Here is a 9863-nt window from a genome sequence, read left to right as displayed (position 1 = left end):
TACAATATGCATAATGAATTTTTTTTTCTTGAATAAATTGATAAATGCTTCGTGTGTTTTTTTAGCATGTGGAAACTGCATAAAGGTTATGTGCATATAAAATGCTGTCATCTCCAGAAATTCCAACTTGCCCACATCAAAATCACCGCTCGAAGACGTAATTGTGATAAAATTACCGTAAATCAATTGTTGTACGCATAATACACTAGAATACGATGAAATTGAATGATATTCAAATAAATCAATCAGTTTTTTTAACTAGGTAAATTTTATTCAGTTGATATTTTTTTACATTCGGTTCCAAAAAAAAGTAATGCAGAACTATCAACGATTTTCATTACGATTTTTCTATTCAAGAAGTGTAAGATTTATAAAATATAGATTGGTAAGGAAAATAATCTAAGGATCAAACATACTCTGCCGTATTTAAAAAAGAAAGAATTAAATAAATTCATTTTTACACATGAGATTAAAATGATATCATTAAAGGACGAAATCATTTTGTAAATCAAGAAATCAATGAAGGCTCATCACATTCAAAATCAAGTCCTTTCGAATTCTATAATGTTTACTTTTTCAATATGTTCAATCTATTGAAATTTGTGTTTGTGTATTCGGTCTAAGTTAATTTGGTTTTTTTTTTCTTCAAATTGTTTTGTGATATCCAATTGTTTCGAAATGTTGAGTGTGATTTCTTTTTTTGGATGAACAATGAAGAAATTCTATAATTTCATATAACATAGTCGATGCTAGATTATTTCTCAAAGCAAAACAATTGATTTGTTGTTCGGTGAGATTTAGTTTCGATTCAGCCACATGATGGCTTTGAAGCAAAAGTAAGCTAATCCAAGCAAATAGACCACCTTTTCGCGCTGTTGTCGTTGCAAATTTTCAATTTCAATGGAAAGCACCCGTCGATTCAATCGGGATACTTGACGCCGTAGATGTGTGACTTCTTCACTTGGTGTGGCATGTTCTCCATATGGTGGTGTAGCCTCACGACTAAATAAAAATCGAAAATTGTAATAAATATATAAACATTTCAATACGATTAACGCGTTAATGAAATTACCTTGTATTGAAAAAATCATTTGAAAACAATTTCTTTGGTTTGCTAACAGCCAAATGTCTGTCATCGTTTGAGCCCAATGAGCTGTATTCGTTTTCGTGACCGTTGACTTGCTCTGCATCGGGTGTGTACTGATCATCAGCAACTGTTGGGAATCGATGTTCAGACAATGTAATCACACGAGGTGGTGTGGAAACACGCACTGGATGATCATCATGCGGTTGTAAAATCGTATTGTCTAACATTATTTCACGTGGTGCTGTGCGCGTACCTATAACAACGTACACACCATAAAATGCCATCACTTGCATTGTTTTGTTAAATGTTTTCTTTTTTCTTCTTACCTAAATGTTGCTCTTGTCCAATAACCATAATTCGATCGGGTACTGTCATGTCGATTTTATCATGGTAAGCCCAATGCGATGTGCCATTCCCCATTGGAATATCGAAATCATCGGAAAATTCTCCAGTGGCTCTGATGCGTTTCGGTACTCGCATCTGTTCGCTGATATCTTGTGTGTAATGACTTTTTTGAAAAATTGGATCTTCTTCATAGCCATTGATAAACGACGATGGACTGCCCGGTACTGCCATTTGGAATATTTAACAAATGATTGCGTTTTTAATTGAAAAATAAAACCAAATCACCACCAAAAAATGTGTCAATTCACGCAATCTTTGTGAAACACCACCAAAAAAATGTTTTTCTTTTTGAATGTCAAAAATTCACAAAGACTATTGTCTATCAATACTGAGCCAACGCCATTTTAGACTATTTGACAATGTCATGCAATTGTGTTTGAAAGTGGTCCGATTCGTATTCGTTACACCAGACTAGGTGATATGAAGAAAATGCTACATTTTTACCGATTTTTCAATAAAAAAAATTTTGATTAAAAAATTCCAACAAAGAATAAAATTAAAAATGTATTTTTTTTCTTTTTAATTAAAATCGAGACAAAATTTCAATTTGGAATGTATAATTTGAATTGTGTGTGGTGTGTAATGTGACCAACTTCACTGCAATCACAATGCTTCGGAATGAAATTTGTGTGAGGCCACCACATTGACGATATTTGACATATTCTTCTATACTACACAAACTTATAGCCCATTGGCATTCGCTTATATTGCACTAATATTTATATTTATCGCAAGACAAACAGTCCAAAATATATAGTGCGTGGTGGGTTTTTGTTTTAAATTTTAATAACAAAAAGAAATGGCTCGAGTTCTCTCACAAAAGCGTAATCATTTCGACTTTAATAATTATACATTTATCAACTTATGAATATATTTCAAATGTTCATAGGCATGCATCGTTTACTTGGAATACACTTCCAATGCGATTTGACGTTTAGCATGGAGAATTTTTGTGGAGATAAATGTCAATGTCAAAGTATATATTTATTCTCTGTTTGAAAACATAACCAATATGTTATTTATTTATTTTTTTACTCAGTTCCAAAATTAACATAAATACACTTTGAATTTATTATACTTTGGTTACCATTTGTAGTGTCGGCTATAAATTGAACAATAAAACGATGTTATGCAAATTGATTTTGGATAATCGACAAATTTTTAAGCAATTCTACCTGCACCGTGCATATTGTACACGAAATGATGCTATTGAAACTGTTTTGCGATCCGAGTTTTGTAAGTTAGTAAAATAAAACTGATAAGATTCGTTATTATTAATATTTATATTTTAGTAGGTTTTACGAGACTCAAAGCGTCAACATTTCTCAATAAGAATGAATTTTTGCTCGAATGTCAACCAGACGAGATGAAAAAAACATTAAAACAGCTCAAACGATTAAAGTTTCATATCAACGACATTGGAATGCATCCGAAAGTTTTGTTACAGACCGAATATGAATTGTTGAATAATTTTCAGCGTCTTAAAGAAGTCGGTTTCACCGAAGTGACCACCTATCGTTTAGCCTATATCAAGAGAATAATGTTAAAATCTGTGCGTTTTAATCAATGCTTTAATTTTCTACCGAAAAACATAGATATTATTAAGAACATATTTGCCAGTGCAAATGTGCCGCTGGTTAACGATATTGGGTACGCAGATCAAATGTCATTGGAAGCAGTTCATCGAGTGGCACTTCGTAATTATATGATGAACCAAATCAAATACACAGATGCAGAAATTGATAAAGTATGGACCAATTGGGCAAGTTTGAAAAAACGATCATTGCAAAGTATTGCCCAAACGGTAGAATTGCTAGAGAAAACATATCAAGTGCCTATGAAACAATTACCAAATCACATGTTGCTTCTACAACCAGAAGATATTCAAGAAATGGTGCACACAGACAGACTGAACGGTTATGATGTTAAATATATGATGAGAAATGTAAAGAGATGCAATTTAGAGCATTTGAAAAAAATACAAACTACATGCTATTCCTACAACATTAGTGACGGTGCACTTAAATTTACACCGAAACTATTCCAAATGAACGTTGATGTACTGATTGAACGGGCAGAACAAATTGCCAAAATGAAACGTGGAACCGAATTCTTGGAACATGTTGGCATTGGTAGACTGATTGTGGGCATGGGACGCCTTCAGCAATACGCCATTTCGAAGGACATTCTTTTCGAAAACATTTTAACTGATGACTTTATTGAGTAAGTTCATTTCTCAGATAAAATTTTCGAAATTCATAAAAAAATGTTTCAAGTTTCAACTCCTTTCAATCAATAGTTTCTTTTTGAATGGATATTTGATGAAAAGAAATAATCCAGCGATATTCTATCTGAGTGATGAGTTGGGAAAAGAGGTTGACGACATTCAAAAAGCTCTCCGGGTGCATCCGCATTGGAACAGTTCTACATACCGTACTGTTAGTGCCAATTTAAAGTATTTATTGTGTCAAGGTTTTACACGTGAAGATATATTCAACGATCTGCCCATCGTCCTTTATTCATTGTAAGTTTGTCATCGTCAGCCATATCAATTTCTTCTAGATAATTTGTTCCCCCGTTGACATTTATAATTGTGAGTTTTCTTTCTACCTTTCAGAGTTGAAATTAAAGATGTGTTCAACCGACTGAGTGACCCAGAGGAAATGAAAAAATTACAAATTGTGCCCGATGAATTGTCGAAATCACAAATTTTGCAATTGTGCATCTATTTCATTGAGCAGAAATGTAATTTTAATTATGAAGGCATGTTTTTGAACTCAGACGCCACACAATTCCAAGACGATGAAAGTATCCGATTTGAAGAAATAATCAAGGCAACATATTTACAATAATCATAAAATGTACATAATATATAATATTTTAAAAGAAAAATATAAATGTGAATGAGGAAAAAAAACATCGATCTATTTACATGAATTCGTTGATCTGATTTGTCCTAGAAAAATTCAAAATTGCACCAAATGCTCTCAAAATCATCTAAGCATAAATGCTCTTCAAATGTACAAAACTTAAATTTAGAATTCGATTCACTTATATCTAAGGTTTGTTGTTATTGTTGTTTTTTGTAATTTTTTTGCTTTTAAATTACTCCTTGGAACTGTCAACAAACAAAAAAAGAAACTAAACTAAAATGCTTAGTCAATAAATCTTATTGATGTAAAAAGAAGGCACATTCGGAATGCATTTGAATAGATTAATACACATAGGTAGGCTATCGAATAAAAAGAGCTTAATTCTAAACAAATTGAAAACAATACCGATACAATGAATGATACTAAACTCACATAGAATACTATTTTGGCAAGACGTCTTTGGATTTCGTTGTAAACAAAAAAAAAAAACTTAAAATTACAGACCAACCACACTGAGCCTACTAATTTCTCAGCAGTCAGTATGATAATCGACTCAGTTCGATCACCTATAACAATGCCGAAACAACTAACACTAACGGACACATGTAAAATGCTATGTTCACGCACAAGAATAAAAATCAAAAAAACTTTAAAGAAAACTTCATATGGAATAAAATGAAAGTTGTTGATTTTCTACTATCTAAACTAACTTAAACTGAACTGAATGGCATCTTCCATTAGTATTCGATAAAAAGAAGAGACTCTATAGTTCATCGCTCATCCGTTTATTGGAGCGAGAGTAATGTGGATGGTGTGGTGTATTTGTGCCCGATTTGATTCCTTACTCGTTTTCTCATACGAATATACTTTATACATTATGGCACATTGATGATGCCGCGTTGTTCCGAGTTCAGTTATCGTTTTAATGTAAAAAAGGAGGCAAAACGTAGCTGTGCTGTGCAACGTTACCATCTTCAGATTTAATGATAGTAGTCATATTATTGTCGGTAACATCGTCCGCATGACAGCCGCCAACTGTGGTTAAATTGCTCGTTGTTGTCGTTGCATACTGCTGTGCTGATGGTGGTGGCGGCGGTGGTAATGTTTTTATCGAATGATCATCAATGTGACAATTTGTGTATTTCGATTCAACATTATGCATATTACTGTACTTTATCTCGTCCATGTATTTTCCATTCGACATTCTATTGTGAACGAAAGAAAAAATAAATTTGTATTCTCTCCCTCTACAATAAGAATGTAGAAAACTATTATCGAAAAAATTTTCGTCAATTTTTTGGTTTGAAAATACTTACGTTTCGGTGCATGGATTGTCATATTTATCATCCATAGCGGTTGTGTAATGGTCGGTTTTATCGTCAATTTCTCCGGCGACACGCGGTGGACTACCATAGTCATAGTGTTGGCGCACGGGATACAATTGATTTTCGTGCACATAAGCAGTACCGTATTGTCCAGAAAATGAGCCATATGGGCTGGCTGTTGGCGACAATAGGCTGAAATGTGGACTCAATTCGTATGGTGATTGATAGCTAGTCCAACTATCCACGCTGCCCGGTGGGGTGACTGTTGCATTTTGTTGAAATGGAGCAAATGGTGGGCCCAATGGTGTACCGAGCGTCGACGGACTATTCGTATTTATGTATCCATTTTTACGGGGTGGTTCACGCTTACGCCATTTTGCGCGACGATTCTATGTGCGAAGAGGGGGTAGGGGGTGAAATTGAATATTTTTTATTTTATTTCCATGAATTATGTCGAGACAGTCGAAGAAAAGAACCGTATCATTTGATATTAAACGATGAAATACAATAAATATTTGAAAAATAGAAAAAAAACTGCACATAAAAAAATTGACGTTGTGGACGTACCTGAAACCAAACTTGAACACGTGATTCACTCAAATGGAGTTTGAGTGCGAGCTCTTCGCGTGCAAAAACATCGGGATATGGTGCACGTTCAAACGCACGTTCCAGTTCCTCCAACTGAAAGGCTGTAAACGTTGTTCTAATAAAAAAAGAGCGAGAAAAGGACATTGAGCTCTCGAATATCTAAAGAGAATTTTCTTGTTTTTATTTTAATCGCCTTTTTTATTTGACATCATACCTTGTTTTCTTCTTTTTAACGCCATTGATATCGCCTTTCTTTTTATCGTTCTTTTTTGATGTGCTCGATGCATCGGATTGGCTTACTGATTGGTTGTCTGATTGATCGCATTGGCCGTCGGATTTCTTTTTATCGTTCATCGACGGCGATGCGAGCGGCTGCGACGTCGAAATGTGATGCGTTGAAGTTGGCGGCGGTGGATGTTGTTGCTGCTGTGCGGATACAGGTGACTGTTGATACATTTGCATATGCGGATCGTATTCCAATTTTCCACTTCCATAATCCATTTTCGCATTTAAATTGTAATCCATGGTTTTTGCGTATTCAATTTTATTCATGTGATTTGGTGAATATGGATCCATTTTACCGTTGACATAGTCATATTTTGGCGGTGGTGTCGGTGAATACGATGACACTTTTGCATTGTAATCAATTTTATTGCCCATGTAATCGAGCGTTTTATAATGCGTTAACTTTGGCGAGCCGGGCAAAAGACTTTGCACTTCGGGCAATCGCTGATTGCACATATCAGATGATCCATTTGCATTTATACCGAGCATCACATGAATACTATGACCACCTTGTGTTATTTGCTTTGCACCGAGCGGACTTAATGGACCAGAAAAATCGTTAAATATTTGATCATCGAATGAAGATGTTTCCATTTTATAAATGGATGAAAAGTATTTCACGTAATTTGACGTTGCTTTTGTTTGTCTTTGTTTATTTTCTTCGATTTTTTGAAAAGGCACTTGAAATTTTCCGATTTCGAGGAATTGGCACAGCGACGGAAAATTATGCAAACATTTTTCTTTCTGTATAAATTAAATATTTACTTTGTTTATTTACACCGTGTGATTAAAAAAAGTTTTATCAAATTTCCTTAAATTGAAAATAGTTAAAATCTTTGTTTTATTTATCACTGTCAAAATTCAAAATTTCAACGATAAAAATTGAAAATTTATTCACACTTTAGTTAAACTTTGGCAACAATTTATTCTTTGGCAAAATATTTAATTCAACGAAAAACAAAACTAATAACTTCAACTAAATTGTAATTTGTGTGAAATGAATTTCACAAATTTTCAGAAGAATCAAGTTGAATTTGAATTCTCGACGAATGAAATTAAAAGCAGGACTTTCTTTTTGCTCGCATTCCGAGCGAGAATCGAAATGAGAATGATGATAATATCATAACGGTTCGTCAATTTATACCCAATTAAGAAGATCGTTTAAACTCCGCCCCAGTTAGCCAATGGAAGAGCACATGTTATACACAAATGGGACTCAGTCGTCGGCAATAATAATCACGATATAGTTTTCGCCCTAAAATTCTTGTCAATTGTTTATGTGTTTCTCTTGTGTTCTTTTTTGTTGTTGTTGTTGTTGTTGTTTTGTGTTTTGATGCCCGCTTATCGCTCTCTGTCTCTCGATATGTATTCACTCATTTCTCTGTCGATGTTACGTTCTCACGAAGACCATATTGTTCGATGATACATTTTATTGCGTTTCGGCTGACTCCTGTAAATGGTGCATGACAGCATGACAGCAGTAGTAGTGAGTGTATTTTGTGCTATGCTTTACACAGAGAATAGAATCTAGTGGCTTAGTGCATGACATTTTTTTTGAAAGAAGAAGAGGAAGAAGAGAAAAACCGAATTATGCTGGCTCCTCCTGCCATTGCGCATACGAACCATTCACAATGCCTACACACATTATATCGATGCGATATGCGTCTATGACTTTATGACTGAGCTTCGGATTCGTGTGAATTTCGGTGGCCGTATTTTTCTTCTATTCCGTACGGGATGCCACCGATTCAAATGTGCGCATGTAACTTAACATCTTTTTTTTCTACTCTCTTTTTGCCATCAATTTTAATATTATATCGCCTTTTGCTTGCTACAACATACTCGATAATGTTTGAGTTCATATAGGGGTCACGTGTAAGGTTCATTCTCATATGATTGTCGAGTTTTTCATTAAATTCACACTCACTCCGCGCGCACGCTTACAATTTCCATATCGAGTCAAAAGTTCAGGCAACAAAAAAAACATGATCGAAGGGGAGAATTAAATGCGTGTGTATGTACAATATATATTTTGTTTAATGAATTGTTTGTTCGAAGAGAATATTCTTCGGTTTTTTAGTGGCGATTGGCAAGAGTGGGCTTCGGATCGAGTGTGGGATCTCGAAAATGAGCAATTCGAAATGTCGTAAAATGTATGAATAACTGCAGAATGGTCGGTCGGTTTTTTGTGTTTTGTTTGGCGTAATACGGGTATGGTGAATCAACGACATGCATGAAAGAGAGAAATCTTGAGAAATATTGTTGATCGCGTTGCTTCTGAGAAGAATATATGCACAAATTTAATGGAAATGATATACGGAGAGATAGATAGATCTATTTCACTCTCTATTTTGTGTGTTGAAGATGAAAATTATGTTCGTTACTAGAACGAAAAATGTGCGTATCATTTGAAAGCGTCAATTTATCTTCATTGATGCGCAAAACACTTTTTAAAGTTGTCAGCAATTTGGGAGACGTGAAGTTGGCAACCTTTTATCTACCCGTGTCGATCACATGTACTCACGCCCAAAGAGCACTGGTGTCGAAATAGTTCAAGTATGAATTTATTTAATAAATAAAATACCTCATCCTTCGGCCTCAGCGCTCGAAGCACTGTTGTACAAAGAAATCGAGTTAATCGTGTTAAAAAAAATTAATTAATATCGTTGATCAGCGTCAGAATGCCCATAAATCAAAGAAATCTATAAAAATCAACGATAGCACAAGCGTACATTCCAATCTATGCGCTACAAATTGACAATTATTTGTTGTTATTTTCCGATTCAATTCATCATGTTGTATGCATATAAAACTAAATGTTAATTAATCAATCTAATAAAAATTGGTCCGTAGCAAATTGATTTGAAAGCATTTGCAGCGATTTCGGATGATTCATTGATTCATCACACCGAAAAGAGCTATACCACACATTCAATTGATGGTTAAAATTGAAGCGCCAAAACAATAAATGCATTATGCAAAATATGGCAAAATTGTGTCACACATATGTACACGATTCTCTCTCTCTCTTTCTTTTCATTTTGTTTATATATTCTACGATTATGGATGACAGAAATTAAATTTCACTTTTAAATTTAAAATAATTTAAAGCAATAATATTAATAATCGCAGCGTTTTCTATAGTTTTGAAAAAGCACAACACAAAAAAAAAGAGGCAAACTTAACGAACTTCTAACAAACTACTAATTTAGTTTAATATAAACCAATGGACTCGAAGTAATCAAATCCAATCAACTACATATATTGCATATATGGTCAGTGGACACCGATTGCATTTTG

At 34.2% G+C, this 9863-nt stretch overlaps 3 protein-coding genes across 6 annotated transcripts; 1 reads left to right on the top strand and 2 right to left on the bottom strand.

Moving 5' to 3' along the window:
- Positions 1-357: 357 nt before the first annotated feature.
- Positions 358-1808, bottom strand: LOC116342411 (transport and Golgi organization protein 11). Its single transcript, XM_031770017.1, has 3 exons — positions 1414-1808; positions 1073-1340; positions 358-1002 (listed from the first exon to the last, which is right to left on the bottom strand). Exons 1-3 carry the CDS (start codon positions 1661-1663, stop codon positions 798-800), a joined length of 723 nt encoding a protein of 240 aa, XP_031625877.1. The 5' UTR covers positions 1664-1808; the 3' UTR covers positions 358-797.
- A 386-nt stretch (positions 1809-2194) lies between these two features.
- On the top strand, positions 2195-4403 carry LOC116342527. 4 transcript variants are annotated; one of them, XM_031770182.1, is made up of 6 exons: positions 2195-2255; positions 2382-2468; positions 2589-2728; positions 2788-3715; positions 3792-4016; positions 4110-4403. In XM_031770182.1, exons 2-6 carry the CDS (start codon positions 2455-2457, stop codon positions 4342-4344), a joined length of 1542 nt encoding a protein of 513 aa, XP_031626042.1. In that variant the 5' UTR covers positions 2195-2255; positions 2382-2454; the 3' UTR covers positions 4345-4403. The 4 variants fall into 4 exon arrangements, with proteins under 4 accessions (XP_031626042.1, XP_031626041.1, XP_031626044.1 ...); XM_031770181.1 differs by having other exon boundaries at positions 2196-2255; positions 2785-3715; XM_031770184.1 differs by lacking the exons at positions 2195-2255; positions 2382-2468 and having other exon boundaries at positions 2576-2732.
- An 11-nt stretch (positions 4404-4414) lies between these two features.
- Positions 4415-7389, bottom strand: LOC116342529 (homeobox protein Hox-A3). Its single transcript, XM_031770185.1, has 4 exons — positions 6493-7389; positions 6258-6393; positions 5682-6079; positions 4415-5570 (listed from the first exon to the last, which is right to left on the bottom strand). The coding sequence occupies exons 1-4, from the start codon at positions 7155-7157 to the stop codon at positions 5288-5290; spliced, it is 1482 nt and encodes a 493-aa protein (XP_031626045.1). The 5' UTR covers positions 7158-7389; the 3' UTR covers positions 4415-5287.
- Between the last annotated feature and the right edge of the window lie 2474 nt (positions 7390-9863).

The sequence above is a fragment of the Contarinia nasturtii genome, unplaced genomic scaffold, assembly GCF_009176525.2.
Source record: "Contarinia nasturtii isolate CC-2019 unplaced genomic scaffold, AAFC_CNas_1.1 Cnas_scaffold_864, whole genome shotgun sequence".
Classification (NCBI taxonomy): domain Eukaryota; kingdom Metazoa; phylum Arthropoda; class Insecta; order Diptera; family Cecidomyiidae; genus Contarinia; species Contarinia nasturtii.
Note: the sequence above shows the minus strand (reverse complement) of the source record. Positions and strands in the feature narration are given on the sequence as shown.